At 43.0% G+C, this 23,603-nt stretch overlaps 3 protein-coding genes across 3 annotated transcripts; all 3 read right to left on the bottom strand.

Moving 5' to 3' along the window:
- Positions 1-9,359: 9,359 nt before the first annotated feature.
- LOC115232472 lies at positions 9,360-9,845 on the bottom strand. Its single transcript, XM_029802358.1, has one exon. The coding sequence runs from the start codon at positions 9,843-9,845 to the stop codon at positions 9,360-9,362; it is 486 nt and encodes a 161-aa protein (XP_029658218.1).
- Positions 9,846-12,420: 2,575 nt separating this feature from the next.
- Positions 12,421-13,590, bottom strand: LOC115232461 (uncharacterized protein K02A2.6-like). Its single transcript, XM_029802347.1, has one exon. The coding sequence runs from the start codon at positions 13,588-13,590 to the stop codon at positions 12,421-12,423; it is 1,170 nt and encodes a 389-aa protein (XP_029658207.1).
- A 61-nt stretch (positions 13,591-13,651) lies between these two features.
- On the bottom strand, positions 13,652-15,037 carry LOC115232452 (uncharacterized protein K02A2.6-like). Its single transcript, XM_029802335.1, has one exon. The coding sequence runs from the start codon at positions 15,035-15,037 to the stop codon at positions 13,652-13,654; it is 1,386 nt and encodes a 461-aa protein (XP_029658195.1).
- Positions 15,038-23,603: the final 8,566 nt, after the last annotated feature.

Here is a 23,603-nt window from a genome sequence, read left to right as displayed (position 1 = left end):
CTTAGGTGTCAGCTATGACCAAGGAGCAACACCGTCTCTTAGGTGTCAGCTAGGATCAAGGAGCAACACCGTCTATTATGTGTCAGCTAGGACCAAGGAGCAACACCGTCTATTATGTTTCAGCTATGACCAAGGAACAACACCGTCTCTTAGGTGTCAGCTATGACCAAGAAGCAACGCCGTCTCTTAGGTATCAGCTATGACCAAGGAACAACACCGTCTCTTAGGTGTTTGCGAGGACCAAGGAGCAACACCGTCTCTTAGGTGTCAGCTAGGACCAAAGAACAACACCGTCTCTTAGGTGTCAGCTATGACCAAGGAACAACACCGTCTCTTAGGTGTCAGCTATGACCAAGGAGCAACACCGTCTCTTATGTGTCAGCTATGACCAAGGAGCAACACCGTCTCTTAGGTGTCAACTATGACCAAGGAGCAACACCATCTCTTAGGTGTCAGCTATGACCAAGGAGCAACACCGTCTCTTAGGTGTCAGCTATGACCAAGGAGCAACACCGTCTCTTAGGTGTCAGCTATGACCAAGGAGCAACACCGTCTATTATGTGTCAGCTATGACCAAGGAGCAACACCGTCTCTTAGGTGTCAGCTATGACCAAGGAGCAACACCGTCTCTTAGGTGTCAGCTATGACCAAGGAGCAACACCGTCTCTTAGGTGTCAGCTAGGACCAAGGAGCAACACCATCTCTTATGTGTCAGCTATGACCAAGGAGCAACACCATCTCTTAGGTGTCAGCTATGACCAAGGAGCAACACCATCTCTTGTTGTCAGCTATGACCAAGGAGCAACACCGTCTCTTAGGTGTCAGCTAGGACCAAGGAGCAACACCATCTCTTATGTGTCAGCTATGACCAAGGAGCAACACCGTCTCTTAGGTGTCAGCTAGGACCAAGGAGCAACACCGTCTCTTAGGTGTCAGCTAGGACCAAGGAGCAACACCGTCTCTTAGGTGTCAGCTATGACCAAGGAGCAACACCATCTCTTAGGTGTCAGCTATGACCAGGAGAAACACACCGTCTCTTGTTGTCAGCTATGACCAAGGAGCAACACCGTCTCTTAGGTGTCTATTATGTGTCAGCTATGACCAAGAACAACACCGTCTCTTAGGTGTCAGCTAGGACCAAGGAGCAACACCGTCTCTTAGGTGTCAGCTATGACCAAGGAGCAACACCGTCTCTTAGGTGTCAGCTAGGACCAAGGAGCAACACCGTCTCTTAGGTGTCAGCTAGGACCAAGGAGCAACACCGTCTCTTAGGTGTCAGCTAGGACCAAGGAGCAACACCGTCTCTTAGGTGTCAGCTATGACCAAAAAGGAAACACCATCTCTTAGGTGTCAGCTATGACCAAAAAGGAAACACCGTCTCTTAGGTGTCAGCTAGGACCAAGGAGCAACACCTTCTGTTAGGAGTCAGCTAGGACCAAGGAGCAACACCATCTCTTAGGTGTCAGCTATGACCAAAGAGCAACACCGTCTCTTAGGTGTCAGCTATGACCAAAGAGCAACACCGTCTCTTAGGTGTCAGCTAGGACCAAAGAGCAACACCGTCTCTTATGTGTCAGCTATGACCAAGGAGCAACACCGTCTCTTAGGTGTCAGCTATGACCAAGGAGCAACACCGTCTCTTAGGTGTCAGCTAGGACCAAGGAGCAACACCGTCTCTTAGGTGTCAGCTAGGACCAAGGAGCAACACCGTCTATTATGTGTCAGCTATGACCAAGGAACAACACCGTTTCTTAGGTGTTAGCTAGGACCAAGGAACAACACCGTCTCTTAGGTGTCAACTAGGACCAAGGAGCAACACCGTCTCTTAGGTGTCAGATAGGACCAAGGAGCAACACCGTCTCTTAGGTGTCAGCTATGACCAAGAAGCAACACCGTCTCTTAGGTGTCAGCTAGGACCAAGGAGCAACACCGTCTTATGTGTCAGCTAGGACCAAGGAGCAACACCATCTCTTAGGTGTCAGCTATGACCAAGGAACAACACCGTCTCTTAGGTGTCAGCTATGACCAAGAAACAACGCCGTCTCTTAGGTATCAGCTATGACCAAGGAACAACACCGTCTCTTAGGTGTTTGCGAGGACCAAGGAGCAACACCGTCTCTTAGGTGTCAGCTAGGAAAAAGAACAACACCGTCTCTTAGGTGTCAGCTATGACCAAGGAACAACACCGTCTCTTAGGTGTCAGCTATGACCAAGGAGCAACACCATCTCTTATGTGTCAGCTATGACCAAGGAGCAACACCATCTCTTAGGTGTCAACTATGACCAAGGAGCAACACCATCTCTTAGGTGTCAGCTATGACCAAGGAGCAACACCATCTCTTAGGTGTCAGCTATGACCAAGGAGCAACACCGTCTCTTAGGTGTCAGCTAGGACCAAGGAGCAACACCGTCTATTATGTGTCAGCTATGACCAAGGAACAACACCGTCTCTTAGGTGTTAGCTAGGACCAAGGAACAACACCGTCTCTTAGGTGTCAACTAGGACCAAGGAGCAACACCGTCTCTTAGGTGTCAGATAGGACCAAGGAGCAACACCGTCTCTTAGGTGTCAGCTATGACCAAGAAGCAACACCGTCTCTTAGGTGTCAGCTATGACCAAGGAGCAACACCGTCTCTTAGGTGTCAGATAGGACCAAGGAGCAACACCGTCTCTTAGGTGTCAGCTATGACCAAGAAGCAAAACCGTCTCTTAGGTGTCAGCTATGACCAAGGAGCAACACCGTCTCTTAGGTGTCAGCTATGACCAAGAAGCAAAACCGTCTCTTAGGTGTCAGCTATGACCAAGGAGCAACACCATCTCTTAGGTGTCAGCTATGACCAAGGAGCAACACCATCTCTTAGGTGTCAGCTATGACCAAGGAGCAACACCGTCTCTTAGGTGTCAGCTAGGACCAAGGAGCAACACCGTCTATTATGTGTCAGCTATGACCAAGGAACAACACCGTCTCTTAGGTGTTAGCTAGGACCAAGGAACAACACCGTCTCTTAGGTGTCAACTAGGACCAAGGAGCAACACCGTCTCTTAGGTGTCAGATAGGACCAAGGAGCAACACCGTCTCTTAGGTGTCAGCTATGACCAAGAAGCAACACCGTCTCTTAGGTGTCAGCTATGACCAAGGAGCAACACCGTCTCTTAGGTGTCAGATAGGACCAAGGAGCAACACCGTCTCTTAGGTGTCAGCTATGACCAAGAAGCAAAACCGTCTCTTAGGTGTCAGCTATGACCAAGGAGCAACACCGTCTCTTAGGTGTCAGCTATGACCAAGAAGCAAAACCGTCTCTTAGGTGTCAGCTATGACCAAGGAGCAACACCGTCTCTTAGGTGTCAGCTATGACCAAAGAGCAACACCGTCTCTTATGTGTCAGCTATGACCAAGGAGCAACACCGTCTCTTAGGTGTCTGCTAGGACCAAGGAACAACACCGTCTCTTAGGTGTCAGCTATGACCAAGGAGTAACACCGTCTCTTAGGTGTCAGCTATGACCAAGGAGCAACACCGTCTCTTAGGTGTAAGCTATGACCAAGGAGCAACACCGTCTCTTAGGTGTCTGCTAGGACCAAGGAGCAACACCGTTTCTTAGGTGTCAGCTAGGACCAAGAAACAACACCGTCTGTTAGGTGTCAGCTATGACCAAGGAGCAACACCGTTTCTTAGGTGTCAGCTATGATCAAGGAACAACATCGTCTCTTAGGTGTCAGCTATGACCAAAGAGCAACACCGTTTCTTAGGTGTCAGCTATGATCAAGGAACAACACCGTCTCTTAGGTGTCAGCAAGAACCAAGGAGCAACACAGTCTCTTAGGTGTCAGCTAGGACCAAGCTGCAACGTATATATATATATATATATACATACATACATACATACATATATATATATAACTTAGAATAACTTACAAAGGTTTTGGCCAGTATTGGCCCAGGCCCTGTCTAACTTAATAGCACCACCTGGCGAAGTCTTTCAGTTCAGGATTTGGGCACCAAGGCCCATTCGAGCAGAGAGTTATTGTTTGCGGAGACATATCCGGGTGTGGGTGGTTTGTCCGGTACTGTTTGAAGGAATTTGTCCAAAGACTTCTTGAATTTTGTGTGGTCAGTTTCTTTTTTGACGTGTCCTGGTGTAATGTTGAAGAGAGCAGGTCCAATTGAGGTGAAATAGTTGTGCCGTATTGTCGTTATGTGATGCGATTTAGATTTTTGTTGTGGACGGATGGCACGTGGTCCAAGCCTTGGATGCATTTTGAAGGTGATGCCAACATCATTCGGACAGTGCTGATGGAATATTTTCCACATCATACAGATAATGTAGCGTTCACGGCGTCGTTGGAGTGAATACAATTTCAGCTTCTCTAGTCTACCCCAGTAGTCAAGGTCTGACATGCCATCTATCTTTTTTGTGATTGACCTTCAATTCTCATAATATTTTGTTTTGTGTAGGGAGACCACAGTGGACAGCAGTATTCAAGGTGGGGTCGAGCAAAAGTGGAGAAGAGAAGGATAATAGCATGGGAATCTCTCGACTGGAAGGTTCTGAGAATCCAGGAACACATTCTGCGGGCCATGTCAACTTTGCTGCTTATATGTGTAGCCCAGCTTATGTTGTTGTCCACTGTTACTCCCAGGTCTCTGATGTTGTTGGATGCCATGAGAATTTCTCCAGAAGGAAGAGAGTATGGGAGTTTCAGAGCGTCCTCCCTTCCAAAGTGGATCAGTTCAAATTTGTCTTCATTTAGCAACATGTTATTCTTTTCCGCCCATTGGACAACAGCCAGTAGGTCTGACTGAAGGTTTATTCGGTCATCCACGCCATTGATGACCTTCTGGAGCTTGGAATCATCAGCGAAGGTTCTGATGTTACTGTGTTTGATGGTGTCAGTAATATCATTTATGTAGATGATGAAGAGAAGTGGGCCCAACACAGTGCCTTGTGGGACACCACTGCTGACTTTGGCTGGGCTGGATTTGACTCCTTCGACTACAACATGTTGGGTTCTGTTAGACAGGAAGCACTTGATCCACTGCAGCAGCTTTCCAGTGACAACAATATTGGACAGCTTTCTCTGAAGGATCTTATGATCAACCCTGTCAAAGGCCTTGCTGAAATCAAGGTAGATGACATCAGTGTTGGAACCCTCTCCCAAGGCTCTCAAAATGTCATCAAAATGATGCAGTAGCTGCGTCAGGCAATCTCTCCCATTACGGAATCCATGCTGGTTGGGGTTCAGCATATTATGACTCTCAAGGAAGTGAGTCATACGCGATCTCAGCACCCTCTCAAATACCTTGATGATATGAGAGGTGAGTGAGATTGGACGGAAATTCACGGCAAGCGATTTGTTTCCTTTTTTGAAAACTGGGACAACAGACTGGGATAGAAGGTCTTCTGGTATATATCCAGCATCCAGTGAGTTCCGCCACAGATTGTCTAGAGGGGGTGCAAGTTGGTTTTGACACATCTTCAAGACACAAGCAGGGAACCTATCGGGACCTACTGCTGAATTATGCTTCATTTCCTTTATTGCTGCTAAGACATCAGGAGCGCCAAATGTTATGTCCGATAAAGTGTATTGGGGAGTAACATCACTGATACAGCCCAGATCAGTCATATCAGGATTGCTGAAAACAGAGCAATATTGTTTCTGCAATATCTCTCCCATGGTTTTGGCATTGTCTTGAAGAGTACCATTTTCATCAATCAGAGGGCCAACAGTAGAACCAGTGACTCTGTGTTTGTTTGCAAATGAAAAGAACACTTTGGGATTGAGTTTGATCTTCTCTATGGCCCAGGCCTCTTCAGCTCTTCGCTGACTATTGATGATAGACATCATGTTGTTTTGGAGCTTATGTTTTTTAATCTCTAGCGACGAGATGGCAGTCAGGTTGGTGTGTTGCTGTTGACAGTATTTCAGCATGTTGATCTTTTTGTTGATTCTTTTAATTTTCCTTATGAGAGATTTTCTATTTCTAGGGATTCGACACTTAGATTTGTTTGCAGATCTTAATGGGGTGTGTCTTGCACATATGTTCGTGATGGTGTCTACAAGTCACTGCCAGGACTTTTTGATGTTAGTGGGTGTGTATGTGTGCGTGAAGGACCAATCGACTTGTGCAAGATCATTATTGATCGCTTCCCAGTTTGCATTGTGGAAATCCATAGTGTCGAATGGATGAACAGGAGGGATGACATTTGTTTTGCATTTTGGCCAGTGAAATCTCAGATCACAGAGAACCATGTCATGGTCGGAGAGTAGGGTTTTCTCCACTGCAATATTGTGGATAGTATCAGTGTGATTGCTGAAAATTAAGTCTAAGACGTTTTTGTGACATCTCGTTGGTTCGAGTACCAGTTGGGACAAGAAGAAGTCATCCATGAAGTCAAGAAGCGATTCCACTGCCTCCCTGTCAGGGGTTGAGAGAGAAGAACCTGGCGGCAGACTGTTTGTAGACCAGTCAACCCCGGGAAGGTTGAAGTCTCCCATCATTAAAATGTTGTCAGGTTGACACTGCTGAATGAAACACTTTATGCTGTTGAGGCATTCCTTGAAGCATGGTAGGGGCATTTGGGGTGGTCTGTAGAGCCCAACTACTGTTAAGTTGTTGGTTTGACTGAATACAGTGACTGCTTCGCAGTATCCATTGGAAAATATGTTCATGGCTTCTGTTGAGAATGAATCATGGACATAAATGGCAGTCCCACCCTTTCTTCTGCCAGCACGATCAGCACGAATGGTTTTGAAATTTTTAACTTTCACCTCGGCTTCCAAGTGGAGGTCACTAAGATGGGTTTCAGTGAGGACAAAGAAAGGGATGTGGTTTGGATGGGCCTCGACCCAGTCCTCCAGGAATCTTATCTTCCATTTTTGTGTATTGGTGGAAGGGCTGATGCCTTGGGCATTAAGCAGAAATGTTGAGGCGAGAGTGGATGGTTTTAATTGTTTTGGTGATTTGTTTATTTGATTGCTTTTTAATGGCATGTGTAGTGGGGTAATAGTGGTGGATGGTGGTGGGTGATAGCTCGGATGTTTTTTTCCAGTTCTTTTGCTAGATTCATTATAGCTAAAAAAGAGGAAGAAGAGGTGGTTTCCTGTCTAGGGAACCGCAGGTGACTGTGGCCGCGGCTATTTTTATGTGAGTGGTTATCTTTAAATGTCCGACGAGTCCCCGGGAGATGGGTAAAGGGGCAATCCCTGTGCAAACACAGATGGGTAAAGGGGCAATCCCTGTGCAAACACACATATATATATATATATATATATATATATATACTCAAAATAAGCAACAAGAATGACTCCGTTAGTTTGCTACGATCGTTTCGTACTACATCATTTTATTAAATATAGTAAGTATTACAACAGTTTTAAAATGCTGTGCACTCATCAGCCAATTATAGAGGTTTTCCATTAATACAAAAATTTTCATATCAAGTGGCAACATTATAGAGAAGGTAGACAAATAGACAAAGATTTGGATTTAAATTTTAAGAACATTTGAGGTAGTGGAGTCCATCAACTGACTGACTAAGATTCGTTTGCTCCAGATACTGAAAGATTCTGAGAGGGAAGAATAAGTGGAAAGAGACAATAAAGAATTTTCTAATTATAGAAATAATCCTAACCCTAACCCATTTCTATAATTAGAAAATTCTTTATTGTCTCTTTCCACTTATTCTTCCCTCTCAGAATCTTTCAGTATCTGGAGCAACCGAATCTTAGTCAGTCAGTTGATGAGCTCCACTACCTCAAATGTTCTTAAAATTTAAATCCACATCTTTGTCTATGTATCTACCTTCTCTATAATGTTGCCACTTGATATGAAAATTTTTGTATTATTGGAAAACCTCTATAATTGGCTGAAGAGTGCTCAGCATTTTAAAACTGTTGTAATACTTACAACATTTAATAAAATGATGTAGTACGAAACGATCGTACCAAATTACCGGGGTCATTCTTGTTGCTTATTTTGATTATAGCCACCCCACGGATTTTTATGGATAACACCATACAGTATTCTGGTGCATCTAAATTAAGTACCATATTCATTTGAATATAAATTTTTGCTGTACTTATATATATATATATATGTGTGTGTGTGTGTGTGTGTGTGTGTGTATGTGTGTGTGTGTGTGTGTTTATGTGTGTGTGTGTGTGTTTATGTGTGTGTGTGTAGTGGTTAAGTGTGTATATAAACAAATACGTAAACCGATCCATAATTGAAAAGAATTTATTTACAGGATTTGATTCGTTATAGGTACACTACATACAAAATGTTGGTAACTGCAACGAGTTGCTAGAAATATGGAGTACATTTGTGTGTGTTTGTGTGTGTGCATTGTTCATTTTAGACAGTAGTCTACCGTGGTGCTTCGAACATTTCTCTCAGCCTCTGCGGTCTGCCAAAACCTGTCGTGTCGTATATCTTTTTTCGCCTGTCTGCCCCGTTTGTCTGCCTCGCTTTCTCGATTCACTACTGTATTTATAACAAATACTGGCAGCTAGAAAGACAGACATACTGCGGCAGAAGTTGTACCTAAATAGGTCAGCCCCTGTCCAGTTGAAATTCGCATGACATGGCTGAGGTCACAGGTCAAAGGGAGATGATCAATCAATTTTTGACAGGACAAAGAAAACCTTTTTTCGTGCCTGTTGATCGTCATGGTTTGGACGACCGAGAATTCTTGGATTCGGTTTCGAATCTAGGCTTGGAGAAGGAAGTGTTAATTCTTACACTACCCCACATCTAGTGAGAAAGCCACAGAGATCGAACGATATTGGAAATGTTATTTTTTTGCGTGTATGCAGAAAGAATTTACACATTGTAACAGACAAATGAATATATATCAAAAACGGGATATAAAAATATGAAGCAAAAGTTTACTGTTGGTGTGTGCTATATGGTGAGCAATACGTATATGTACCCAGGCAGAAATATGTCGGCGCGTTGAAAGAGATGTGCGTCTATTGATTACTCGACCCACTAGAGGTCTAATAGAGGCAAGGTGTCTTTCAGTGGCGAAAAAGATCGAGTGGTAGCACACATGAGAATGTGACTGTTGTAAGTGTGTGTAAGCATACAGGTAGCAAAATATTTTTACAAGAAGGCAAAACATTTTAAAGAGAAAACAAAACATACGTACGTACAGAAAGTTTTTCATTGATGTGGAACGTTTTTGTTTTGTTTTCCTTTTTTGTTTTTCTTTATGTATACAAAATGTTGGTTGATTTCTTTTGGTTTGTATGTGAGCAATCATGTGAGTTATGTGTTGATGTATGCATTTCATTTAAGATGGGTAGGTTAAGAGTTCGGAACTTACCCGAAAAACTTGCACAAACCTTGCTGGCCATCAAACTGTTCTTCCCGATTTGGTGTGTCGGGGTTGTGCAGAATCTGTGGTGTTTGCTGGAGTTGTTGAGTCTGTTCGAGGAAAGGAGGGAACTGAATGTAAGTCCTCCTCGATGAAGGCTTTTTTTAAACGATCAATCGAGACCGTATTTCGTTTATCTCCAATATTGAGGACGAAATACTTGAGTTCTCTTTTGGTGACCTTGTAGGGCCCGGAATATGGTGGGCGAAGTTGAGATGGTATCCCATCATTCCTCACGAAAACATGAGTCCAGGTGTTGATGTCTTTTGGGACTCGTGAAACGACGTTCTGTTTTCTGGGGCCTGAAGGTGATAACTGCGACATGGATGTCCGTAATCGGTGCACATATTGTTGTGGGTCAGGAAAGTCTTGTGATAAAACAGGTTCGATCATCTGCCCAGGTAAGGTGAGTGCTGTGCCATAGATGAGTTCAGCCGGAGTATATCCCAGTTCTTCCTTAACCATGGATCGAATTCCAAGGAGGATTAGAGGAAGATGTTCCAACTAGTGAGAACTGTCTGGAGCTGCTTTGATAGATGTCTTGAGTTGGCGGTGAAAGCGTTCGACCATGCCATTTGCTTCAGGGTGGTAAGCCGTAGTGCGGGTGTGTTTACACCCGAGGAGACGAGTCAGCTCGGTGAAAAGGTGGGAATCGAACTGACGTCCTCTGTCGGTGGTGATTGTTGCGGGTGTGCCAAAACGCGAAACACATTGTGATACCAATGTTTTGGCGACTGTTTCTGCTGATGTATCAGATAAGGGCCAAGCTTCGGGCCACCGCGAAAAACGATCCACGCAGGTAAGCAAATATGTATAATTCTGCGAAGGTGGAAGAGGTCCCACGATGTCAATGTGAACGTGCTGAAATTGTGCGTCGGGTTGCGAAAAGGGACCGATTGGTGATTTTATGTGCCGGTAGATTTTCGCTTTTTGGCACACGACACAGCACTTGGTCCATTTTCTGATATCCTTGTTGATACTGGTCCACACAAAATGGGTCGATATCAGCTTTTGAGTGGAGTAAATACCAGGATGTGACAGAGAATGCAGAGCGGAGAAAACTTCTTGATGATGTTAGTGGTATATAAGGGCGTTGGTGACTGGTGGAGATATCACACCAAATATGGGCCGTGGATGATGGTAGCGGAACATGCTGAAATTTCAGAGATGACAAATTCCGGAGCTTTAGAAGTTCTTTGTCATTCTCCTGGTCAGCTGCTATACGTGCCAGATCAATTGTAGCCGTGGTGTGGATAGCATTGATCTGCGTGCGTGAAAGTGCATCGGTTGCTAAGATGGTTGTCCCTTTGATGTGGCTTATATCTGTCGTGTACTGCGATATGAAGTTGAGGTGGCGGATTTCTCTCGGCGAGTGGCGATCCAGCTTGGTGTTAAATGCATATACCAATGGCTTGTGGTCGGTGTATATGGCAAAATTGGTACCTTCTAGCATGTGACGGAAATGCTTAACGACCAGGTATGCCGCTAATAATTCCTGACTGAATGTGCTGTATTTTGTTTCAGTGGATTTTAACCGCTTAGAAAAGAAGGACAACGGTTGCCATATGCCGTCAACAAGCTGCTGTAGTACACCTCCAATTCCGAAATCGGATGCATCAATGAGTAAACATCGTGGGGCGTATGGTTTTGGATAAACCAACATGGTAGCGTTGGATAACGCTTTTTTCAGGGCAGTGAAAGAGATCTTGAATTGATCTTCGTTCAGGGCAATTTCTGTATTTTTGCAAGTTCACTGACATACCAAATCCGTGAGCGGTTGCACTATCTCAGCGAGGTGGGGTACGAACCTTTGATAGAAATTCACTAGGCCAAAATATTCCCTTAATTTGCAGAGAGATGTGGGTGGTGGAAAATCCACGATGGCCTTGACTTTCTCGGGAAGGAGATGTGTCCGAGAAAATGAAGGGAAGCAACTCAAACGAACACTTGCTGGGGTTGATAACAACACTGTATTTGCAGAGGCGTTCAAATAGCAGGTGCAGGTCACGTTCTTCGTCTGAGCTACTGGCCATGAGTATGTCGTCTATGTAGGCATAGACAAAAGGCAGATCTCTAGTAACCATGTCGATAAACCTTTGGAATGTGTTATGTGTAGTTTGGGTTCTAATGGGATAGACAACCAATATGAAAGCCATTGTTATTGTTTTACGTGTTTATTTACTTTTCATGTTACACTGACTTGTCAACATTCGGCGTAGTGATACATAATATGTTTTACACACAGTTTGTATTGTTCACTAACAAAATAGTGCCAAAAGTGGGGATGTATTCTATACAAGTGTGCCAACGTATACACACAGATATGAATGTGTAACATCCCTTCTTCTTGAAAAAATAAAGGGGTCTTTTGGCAGTGAAGACAATATAAGTAGTCTCCCTTACTCTAATGGATTGTCAGCCTGAGGTGGCAATCCTGCAGCAGAAACCGTGAGATTATTCTGCCTCTGCTTTGTAATCTAGCTAAATTAGCTACTTATCTTTTCATTTCTTTTTTTTTTCTTTAGCGGTATCGAACCGGTGGCAGAATGTTCTTTCTCCATCTGGTGGATCTTGTGCTTCGCACCGGTGTCTGAGGTGTGTTGTTGGGCTGCTGATAGGTGGTTTGTACCCGTTGGGGTGATGATTCTGTAGGTGTTGTCACTGATGCAGCAGGTGTTGTACACGTTGTCCTTGACAGCTTTGGTGTTGGGCGGATGTGGGCCCTGTTGCGTCTCAGCTGCCTACCAGATTCCATTTCTATTATATATGATCTTGGAGTTTCAGCTCTACTGACAACCTGTGCTGGGATCCATGTTTTAGTTATGGGATCTTGAGTATGCACATGTCCTCCAAGAATCTCAGGTAAATATTGTGCATGTTTGTTGTAATACCTCTGTGATTGTTCTTGAGTGGCAGCTAGCTTTGCCCTTGTCTCTTCCTGGTCAATAGGAGGTTGGATCTTGGTTGGCAGGGTAGTTTTATACTTCCTGCCATTCAGCAATTCTGCTGGGGATTTCATGTCAGCTCTCAGTGGTGTCGCTCATAGGGACAGAAGTGCCAGGTGTGGGTCTTCCTTAGTCTCTCTGCATTTGACTAGTGTTCTCTTCACTGTCTGCACCTGTCTTTCTATAAACCCATGACCTTTGGGGTAGTGTGGAGATGAAGTTGTAATATTGAACCCATACTCATCGGCTAGCTTTTTGAATTCTTGCGATGTGAACTGGGTTCCATTGTCACATATGATCTGCTCTGGTATTCCTTGCTCTGCTAGAAGTCCTCGAGCCACTGTAGTGATTGTTTTGGCTGTCAGATCTTTCACTTTTCTCACAAATGGAAATTTGGAATAGTAGCAGGCCATTATCAAATACCATTCTTGGCCCTCTGTGAACAGATCTACTCCAATAGTTTGCCATGGCCTTCTTGGGATGTCACTAGATATCATTTCCTCCTTTTGTTGTGAGTTTCTGTACTTTTGACAGATGTGGCATGTAGAAACTGTCTTCTCTATGTCTTTGTACATACCTACCCAATATACTGCTGACTTGGCTCGGAGCTTGCATTTCTCCATTCCGAGATGCCCTTGGTGGATCTTGTCAAGAATCTCTTTTTGAATTGACTTGGGTATAATTATTCGGGATCCAGCCATCAGGATTCCATTCTCCACTGATATATCATCATGGATGGCCCAATATTCACAAATTAGGGGCTGCACCTGATGTCTCTTTTCTGGCCACCCCTGAATCACCATCTGAGTAAGGAGTTGAAGTTCTTCATCTTTGCTGGTCTCCTCTTTGATTTCCGCTAGCTTTGTGGTTGTCACATTTACAATGTGGTGGACCTTTATGCTTAGTCCTTCCATCTCCTGTTTATCATGTGAGGATAGTCTGGAAAGAGCATCTGCCAATATCAGGTCTTTTCCTGGCTTGTACCTGATGTCACAGTCGTATGTTTGAAGCCTTAACAGTAATCTTTGCAGTCTGGCTGGTGCTTTTGTCAGGTTTTTTCTATGTATTTGTTCTAGCGGGCGATGGTCTGTTTCTATATTGAAATGTCTGCAATACAGGTATGTATGGAACTTTTCGCATCCATATACTACTGCCAGGAGTTCCCTTTCAATATTTGTGTACCTTGCCTCTGTGGGTGAGAGAGCTTTCGAGGCATATGCAATGGGTTTACCTTCCTGTATCAGTGCTGCGCCAACTCCTCTCATAGAAGCATCGACTTGGAGTGTTACTGGTTTGCGTCTGTCATAGTATTGCAGAGTTGTCTCCTTACTGATGAATTTTTTGATTGTTTTGAAATCCTGTGTGTAAAGCACACCAATCAAACTCTACGTCATCTTTGTTTAGTTCTCGGAGATTTGCAGTGTGATCGGCCAGCTTGGGTATGAAGGCTCCCATGTAGTGGATGAGTCCCAGGAAGCTCCTGAGTTCCTTCCTGTCTTTAGGATCTTTAATGTCTCTGATGGCTTCCACTTTAGCGGGGTCTGGTTTAACTCCCCCTGCAGAGTATATAATTCCAAAGAATTTGCACTCCTTTGCTTTTATTATACACTTGTCTGCATTGAGTTTGATGCCTGCTTGTCGGGTTTTCTCCATAGCTTCATGTAAATTGAAGTCATGTGTGGTTTCATCCTTGCTATGCACTTGGATGTCATCTGCTATTCCAATTGCTCCCTTGCAGCCTTGGTAGGTTTCATCTATTTGGCGCTGGAAAACATCTTGGCTCACCTTTAATCCAAATGGGAGTCGGTTGAACCGATATCTGCCAAATGGTGTGTTGAAGGTAGTGAGCATGGATGACTCTTTGTCTATCTTTATATTCCAGTACCCCTTACTGGCATCCAGTTTGCTGAATAATTTGGATCCAGCCAATGATGGTGTGATTTCTTCAAGGGTTGGAATTGGATGGTACTCTCTTTTTAATGCCTTGTTCAGGTCCCTTGGGTCGAGGCATATCCGTAGGGTACCATTGGGTTTTTCCTTGATTACAATTGAATTCACCCAGTCTGTTGGTCGTGTCACTTTGGTGAATATTTCTTTTTTTTCCATTCTGTCCAACTCTGTCTCCAGCTTCTCTTTTAGTTCTAGAGGGACGCGGCGAGGTGGGTGAACAATTGGTTTGATATTGGGGTCGACTGTTATATGATATCGACATTTCACAAAGCACCCGACTGTATCGTCAAAGCATTCAGGGTACATGCTTATCAGTTCTTCTTTGTTTGTGATTGGTGGTCGGTCTTTGATAGGCATATCTCTGTCAATCCTGCTTGGAGCTGCTTTCACTTCAGCATTGATTGACACAATATTTAGCTTTTTGCAGGTATTTAGTCCAAGAATTGTGACATAAAAAGAACACTTGATTGTTTTTCCTTTGTGTGTCCCTGTGATAGTTGTTTTACCCAGTTGTGGAATCCTGGTACCTCTGTACGCAGTGAGGATTACATCACTTGGTGTGAGGATTCCTTCTTTGACTTTATCCCCTTCTGTCATGTGTTCTGGGAACATCTTTTTGTAGAGGTTGACAGGTAAGATATCACTCTGGGCTCCAGTGTCAATCTTCAGCCTTAAGTCAATGTTTATTCGTTTCTTGCCAGACTTCTTTTGTATTCTTATTGTTGTGTATGCCTCATTTTTTCTCTGGTCGTCATTTCCCATCTCATGCACATTTATTGTGCCGACTGCCAAGAATTCCTCCTCTGAGGTGTTTTGTTCTTGTTGTTGGGCATGTATATCTCTTCTTCTATTTCCGCTCCTCTTTGAAAATTGGGGCTTGTATTTCTGCGATTTTGTTACCCTACACATTTTTCCCCAGTGGTTAAGTTTTCCACATGCTTTGCAGTGTGTACCGAATGCAGGACATTTCTTCCGGTTATCGAACTCATGCTCTGTACCACAGTACTGGCATGTTCTTTGTTTGCAGGTATGTTTTGTCCTGTGCCTAGATACAATATCTATACTGCTGCCTAGTGAGCTTGTTTGTAAGGTAAGTGAGGCCATTTGTTTGGTAGTGGCTTCGAATGCTCTTGCAGTGTCTACTGCTTCTATCAACTGGAGAGCGTCCTTACCTATGAGGGATTTCTGAACTTCTTTATGAGCACACCCCCATATTAATTGATCAACGATTCTTTCGTCCTTATCTTTGAATTTGCATTTTTCGGCAACATTCTTTAGTCTGGACAGGAAATTGTCAATCGTTTCTTGTGGGTCTTGTTTCAGGCCCTGGAATTCGTATCTGTGAATTCTATGGTTCGATCTGGGCTCTAGGTGCCTTTCAAATTTCTCTAAAAGTGTATCTAGGTTATTGCAATCCGATTCTGACATATCCTAGCTATTGAATAGGTCTATACCTTTATTGCTTGACCATAAAAGGATATAGCTTACCTTCTCATCATCAGTTGTGCCTTTCAGGAAACTTTTGAAACTAGTTGAGTTTTCTGTTTGAATTTCTTAAATGCTTCCAACATATCACCGGAGTCCCAATTCATGATCGGATGTAGATTCATCTGTATGGCGACGGGGGTGGCCATTTTGGATCCTCGTGTTGTCCGAAGACGAAGCGATGTTTTGTTTGTTAAATTCCTGGTTCGTTGCGTTTCTGTTTTGCTGTAAAGGCACAGTTTCCGATTAATTATTTACCACTGCCACCATGTTATGTGTAGTTTGTTCACTAACAAAATAGTGCCAAAAGTGGGGATGTATACCATACAAGTGTGCCAACATATACACACAGATATGAATGTGTAACAGAATGTCTGTGCCACGTTGCGTAAACCAAAAGGCATACACGGGAATTCAAACATTCTGAAGCGTGTAGTAACTGCTGTCTTCGGGACGTCCACAGGTTCCACTGGGATTTGGTTGTATGCTCGCACAAGGTCGATCTTGGAAAAGATGCAAGCTCCATGCAGCGAGCTAGAAAAATCCTGCAAATAGGGCACTGGATACGCATCACTTACAGTACAGTACACCGCAAACCCGCCAATCGGTCGATGATATTTTGGGGATTCAGTGTATCAGCAAGGACCAGTTGCTGCTGGAAGGGCGGATGATTCCAAGGTCAAGCATGTGCTGGAATTCCCACTTGACGGCCTTGAGATGATCACGTGGTATCCTTCTGAGCCTTGCAGCAACAGGTGGACCGCTGGTTTTGATGTGGTGGGTGACTTTGTGCTTGATCGACTGGTTGTGGAACACTGGTCGAGCAACATCCGGATATTCTTTCAGGATAGAACTGTGACGAGTTGTTGTGGGCATACGAGCGGCCAAACCGCGCACAGTAAGCTGCGTGGTGCTGTCGACAAGTTGTCTGTTTTTAATGTCTACCAGGAGACTGAAATAATGCAGGAAATCAGCTCCTAAAATAGGGGTCGGCAGTTCAGCAATGACAAAAACCCACTGAAAGGTGCGGCATAGTCCTAAGTTCAACGTTAGGGACTGTTCACTGTAGGTTGGAATGGGTGAGTGGTTAACTGCCTGAAGACAGACTGGTGTCCCTTTTCTTTTTCCTGAAGTGTTGGAAACAGGGATGATGCGGACTTCTGCGCTGGTGTCAACCAAGAAACGCATGCCTGTTACACGATCACAAACGAAAAACAGGCGACCTTGTGGGTGTGAGCCGGGAACTTCCATCACGTTCAATTCCTGGCTGTGTCATTTCAAATTCACTCCTTCACCAAATGCTGAAGGAATATCAAGTTCATTCCTTCAGCATATGGTGAAGGAATGAATTTAGCAATAGAGAGACAACTTCAGACATGTTTCACTGTTGAGACCTCTTCATTGTAAAAGCTTAACCGTGACAGCCAAATTGTTGATGATTAAAAAGTTTTAATGAGTGGACACAGAATGGCGTGGCAACTGGAAACAGAACAGTGCTCTATATTTTCTCTATTGTACCTCCTTGATCGTACTTTAGCCTTTCAACACCTACCATAATCCCTACATAACCCTTTTGATTCCTCACTCCATTTAGTAGGAGTTTTTTCTTTTTCTGTCTTGGCAACCTCACTCGTAATGACAGCAGGAAAATTTCCCCCAGTCCACTCTGTAAAGTGGTTGGCATTAGGAAGGGCACCGAGCAATAGAAACCATGCCAAAGCTGACCCTAGAGGTCAATGCTGCTCACCAGATCCTGTCAAAGTATTCAACATATTCCTTTATGGAAAATTGATGACGATGATGACAGTGGTAGTGGTTGACATTGCTTATATTAATCTAATGTGCAAAGAGAGAGATTTGGAGACGCCACTAAGAAAGGTTGCTCAATAAAGAGAATGAATGGGAGAAAGAGAGTTTACCGAATGCTGACCCAACAGAGAGACCAGCTATCTGAGTTGACAGTACCTTGGTAGATAAAGCAATTAAGAGTATGAAGACAGGGAAAGCCACTGGCCCATCAGGAATCACTTCAGAGACGCTCAAAATATCTGGCATGTCGGCTATAGCCTAGTTACCCAATTAGTTAACCAGGTGATACACAAAGGAGTCATACCCAATGACTGGTGTAGCAGCATAATAGTCAACTGCTACAAAGGTAAAGGTGATGCCTTAGATACAAATAATTACAGAGGTATCAAGCTGTTGGATCAGGTAATGAAGGTTATGGAGAGGGTCATAGCCTAACTGATTAGGGAGAGAGTTAGTTTAGATGAGGTGCAGTTTGGGTTCGTGCAGGGAAAAGTACCACTGATGCTATATTTCTGGTAAGACAGCTGCAGGAGAAATACCTAGCCAAAGATAAACCTCTGTACCTGGCTTTCGTTGACATAGAGAAAGCCTTTGACAGGGTCCCACAATCCCTTATCTGGTGGTCAATGAGGAAACTAGGGATAGATGAATGGTTAGTGAGAGCTGTGCGAGCCATGTACGGGGACGCTATCAGTAAGGTGAGGGTTGGCAACGAGTACAGTGAAGAATTCCGGGTAGAGGTAGGGGTCCACCAAGGTTCAGTCCTTAATCCCCTCCTATTTTTCATAGTCCTCCAGGCAATAACAGAGGAATTCAAGACAAGATGTCCCTGGGAGCTCCTCTATGCTGACGACCTTGCTCTAATAGCTGAGTCACTATCAGAAATCGAGGAAAGTTTCAGGTGTGGAAACAAGGAATTAGAATTGAAGGGCCTTAGAGTCAACCTAGCTAAAACCAAAGTCGTAATCAGTAGGAAGGTAGACAAATCACAAACGCCTTCAGGTAGATGGCCCTGCTCGATCTGTAGAAAAGGTGTATATAGAAACTCTATAAGATGTACCCAGTGTAAGCTATGGATACATAAGAGGTGCAGCAATATCAAAGGAAGGCTAACTGGGAAGATAGTTTTTGTATATGGCAGATGCTTAGGAGCAATAAACACTGAAAATCTCCAGAAAACAACTTCTGCAACATTCCAGGGAGAAAAACTAGAAGTAGTTGATAGCTTCCATTACTTAGGTGACCAAGTCAGTAGTGGGGTGGATGCTCTGAAAGTGTAGCTGTCACAACTCTGAGCAAAAGTGAAACTTGAATCTTTATTTAATCGTTTTTAAGCCGTTGATTGGTTTAACAACAACTTTGTATGACATCAGTGTTTTTCCGAGAAAAACACTTCCCCTCTGCCCTCTTTTAACACAATTTACTTGTATGAAAACTTTGTGATAAAAGTTTATTATTATCATTTACTGTAGTGTGATGGAGGAAAAGGACAACAGAAAAGGAAGCAAATGGGAAAAATACAAAAGGCCTGACCTGTTGACCTCGGCAGAATCAGCGGTCACTCTCACGAATTAAACACGTCTTGTCTCTCTGCTCGAACTGACCCCATGCGCTTCCTGCCTACGCACGCCCTCTGCCTGTCTCACCGGCCCCTGCAAGTCTTACTTTCGTCCACTTCATCTGCAATCCCCTCCACCAACACCACATAGCTCCATCACAGCCCATGACACTACTAACACCACATTTACAACAGACAAAATGGAAAGAAAAAAAACATATAAAGGAAGTGACTGATAAAGAGAGTGTTAGCAATATTGTTTTCTTCATTGCTATCTTCACTGTTTGAGAGAAATATTAAGAATGATCTTGTTTGAGATTACAAACATCTTTGGCTAGTTTAACCCTGTTGTGTCCACTATTTTGATTGGTTAGCATCTAAGTGCGTTCTGTCTCTCTACTTACTTCGCGCCAGTGTGTAAACTGACCGATCACGGCTTTCGGATAGGACCTTTCATTTGAGCCATCTTAACTCCATAAATAGACTGATTATTTGATGATTCACTGTCTTTCGGCTTAAGACCTTTTAAGGTCTTGGTCGGAGACCACACAGAGCTTACTCAACCATGTTCCAGTTCGAAAGGCAGACGACAGCCAAGCCAAACATAATGTGAAGACGCTATTGTAAACCAGGTGACAGACATAACGTCATCACAACATCGTCTCTATCTACAAAGATTCAACTTGTACACAACAAGATAAATACAGATTCAACTCATGCTGTTAGTGTGAAAATCTCACCACAGAAAAACAGTTACAGTATATATATCTGAAAGAATATCTATATCAAGAGAAAAAATATGCACCACAGCTCCTTTATAGGATCCAGTTAGCTCAAGACATCATCAGGAGGAACCACGTCCGGTTTCAGCCCCTACTCCTCTACTGTTTTGAAGTGGCGGCCGCCCCGCTTCCGGAGGTGTCTTCAGCTCTGGTGTTGGGTGCATGTCTTCTTTCTTCTTCTTTCTTCTGTTCCCTGGCCTCTTCGATGTATCGTCAGCGAGTGTCAGTCGGTGACTGACTGACTTGTCAATTTTTCCCTTTAAATACCTGCTGCTAGGCTCCAGCAGGCAGCCCCAGCAAGTTGTCACGTGACACTGTCTCACCTTAACTGTCTAGTGAAGGCGCGTAGTTTTAGTCCGCGCATTTTCTAAATGACCGTCACCTGTCAGTCAGTGAAGCTGATTCAGTGTCAGCTTGTCTCATCTAGTGATGTTATTTCCCACCGGCATGTTATGACTTTCAAGCCATTTTCGGTCTTCCCGCTTCAGCCATATTATAGAAGCTGGCTTTTTCGACCACCTCCTGTACTCTCCTTATTAGTTTTTGCAGCTCGGAGCTAGAAAAAAAAAATCTTCTTTTGAAAAGCATTGTCATTTTCCTTTCAACGAAGCCCCTAGCCCCCACTGCCAGGTGATAATATTCAACATTCCATCCCTGTTCTCTGCATTCTTCGATTAGGTTTTCGTACCTCTTCTCCTTTCGTTTCTCTGCATTGCCGATGTTCTCTTCCCAAGGTACTGTCAGTTCGAGTAAAATTCCTATTCTCCGGTCTCTGTCCCATAGGACTAAATCTGGTCTTTTTGTCGTTTTTATTAGTGGAAATATTACTTGTCTTTCCAAGTCCGTGGCCACCTCCCAGTATCCTTTCCATCTTTCGTCTATCTCGTATACTTTACTTGTAGGCCTGGTTTTGTAACCGTTTCCCTCCTTGTGGAAGTATACTTTCCTGCGCTTTTATACTTTTGGGTACTCTCCCCTATTGTACTTCTCAATCTTCTCCTTGAGTGCTGCGCTTATGACGCCTAGGACTTGATTATGCCAACAAAGCACGTGGAGTTCTGTTTTTGATTCAACGGTCATTCAGAATACTCACAGCAGCCATATTCCTACCGGTCTGTGTCACGCTGGTGAGACCCATATTGGAGTACGGGATTCAAGCCTCTTCTCCTTATCTCCTCAAAGACATACAGCATCTCGAAAGAGTCCAGAAGCTGGCTACCCACATGGTTCTCGGTCTCAAGAATTTGTCTTATGAAGAAAGGCTGAAGACGCTCGACCTTTATTCTCTAGAAAAACGACGACGCCGTGGAGATCTAATTCTCGCTCACAACATCATAAGCGGAAAGTGTAACCTCTCGAAAGAGCTGTTCTTCACTCCTGCTCCAGAACGTCGGCTGCGGGGTCACTCCGAAAAGCTCTATCTGCGACGATTTCATCTCAATCGAAGGAGAGGGGCTTTCTCCGTCCGGGTTGCGGATCCATGGAATAAGCTGCCGGACAAGATAGTGAAGATACCGATGACTGCTCGGTTCAAAGTCTCTCTTCCCCAGAAATGGCCTGAACTCTTTGTATGAACACCCTCCTTGTACATAACTCCATGTCCCCCTACATGGCCTTGCTTTTGCTTTTTGAGCCAAAAAAAAATTAAAATTAAAATTAAAATTAAAATTATGCCGCCATGTATATGTTTCTAGTGCTAGTCTGCACTTTGACAGAACATGTCTAACCGTCTACTGAAATAGCAGATGTCAAAAATATCAGACGACCACTAGAAAACCTGACATGCTAGGAACAACAGCTAAACGAAATTATTATAATATTTTTTATTGTTTTTGGCTAGTTTTTCAGAGCTTTTTGGTTTGAACGGCAGTTTTTAACATAATTTTTAGGTAGCTAAAAAATTTTAAACTTCCTATACTGGTAGAATGTGTTTATAAAACATCTTTTTCTCTTGGTTTTATTGAGAAAATTCTATTGTTTGTAAGATATATGTTGTTTTTTATTTTCAATTTCTGCAATTTCAACCAATCAATGACATCTATTGAGGTCAAAAAAACATTCTGTGCCGTATGAATATGTCCCTCGTTTAAGAAACAGATTGGGTTTATTTACCTTTGTGAAGAAAAAAGATACCCTTCCCCCAACCCCTAACCCTAAAACAGATTGAAATTCAATAGATCGATACTAGGGTCATAATTATGGGTGACAATTTCATATGACATCGCTAGAAAAATTGCCATTCAAACCGAAAAGATCCGTGAATGAGAATAAGAATGAAGGGTTAAAAAAAGGGTAAAAACAATTGAAAATGAAACAAAATTGAAGCCAAAACACTAAAAATTATTGAAAGTGGGTAGAAATAAACATACGCTAGAATATCTAGAAAGTGGAATGTGAAAAATTCGGATCTTGGGTATTTTCCGAAAGTCCTCTCCCAACAAATTACTTTATAATCGTAACGTATGCCGTTTCAAAGGTATTTATATAAAAATTCATTAAAAAAATTTTTAAAACCATTTTCCTAAAGGTTATGAGGGGAAAACTTGGATTTTGTGAATTTTCTGAAGTCCTCTACCCACCTCCCGTTGCTTTGCACGCATTTTTTTTCATATTCGTTTCCTAAACATTGTTTTAAACCCATTGAACGGCAGATGTCAACACAATTTCTAGTTAACTAAACACTTTTAAACTTTGTATACTGGTAGAATGTGTTTATAAAACATCATTTTTTCTTGGCTTTGTTGAGACAATTCTATATGTTGTAACATATTTCCACTTTAAAATCGAACATTTCGGCAATTTTAACCAATCGCTCACCTCCGTTTGGGGTGAAAAGATTCCGTGCTGTATGAATATGTCCCTTGTTTAAGAACAGATTGATTGGGTTTATTTACATTTGCGAAGAAAAAAAGATACCCTTCCCCCACCCCTAACCCTAACCCTAAAATAGATTGCAATGCAATAGATCGATACTAGGGTCATAATTATGGGTGACAATTTCATACGACACCGCTATAGGAAATGGGATTTTTTTCTAGCGGTGTCAAATGAAAATGTCACCCATAATTATAACCCTAGTATCGATCTATTGCATTTCAATCTATTTTATATTTAGGGTGAGAGTTAGGGTTAGGGGTGGGGGAAGGATATCTTTTTTCTTCGAAAATGTAAATAAACCCAATCTGTTTCTTAAACGAGGGACATATTCATACAGCACAGTATATTTTCACCCCAAATGGAGGTGAACGATTGGTTAAAATTGCCGAAATGCTCGAAATTTCAGACGAAATATCTTACAAACTATAGAATTTTCTCAATAAAGCCAAGAAAAAATGATGTTTTATAAACACATTCTACCAGTATACGAAGTTTAAAAGTGTTTAGTTAACTAGAAATTGTGTTAAAAACTGCCGTTCAAACCGAAAAGATCCAATATGTGTAAACTAAGTCGTCGGGTAGATTTTGTGTAGCCCCAACAGTCTTAATTCTGTGTTCGTTTCCGGTTTTATATACTTTATGAATGAATGAATGGCTTCAGTGACACACGTACGTCCACCTATTGCATTGGTTAAAAATAATTCATTTCTAATTTTCTGTGAGGAAACTCCGAAATTGATTCATACAACCCTCGCCACTGCATTCCTCTGTCTAAAATTTAAAATGAACGGCTTGTGTGCGAATGAACAGAGAAAAA

Source organism: Octopus sinensis, linkage group LG1 (genome assembly GCF_006345805.1).
Source record: "Octopus sinensis linkage group LG1, ASM634580v1, whole genome shotgun sequence".
NCBI classification, from domain to species: domain Eukaryota; kingdom Metazoa; phylum Mollusca; class Cephalopoda; order Octopoda; family Octopodidae; genus Octopus; species Octopus sinensis.
The sequence above is the reverse complement of the archived record's forward strand: the minus strand, read 5'-3'. Positions and strand labels throughout refer to the sequence as shown.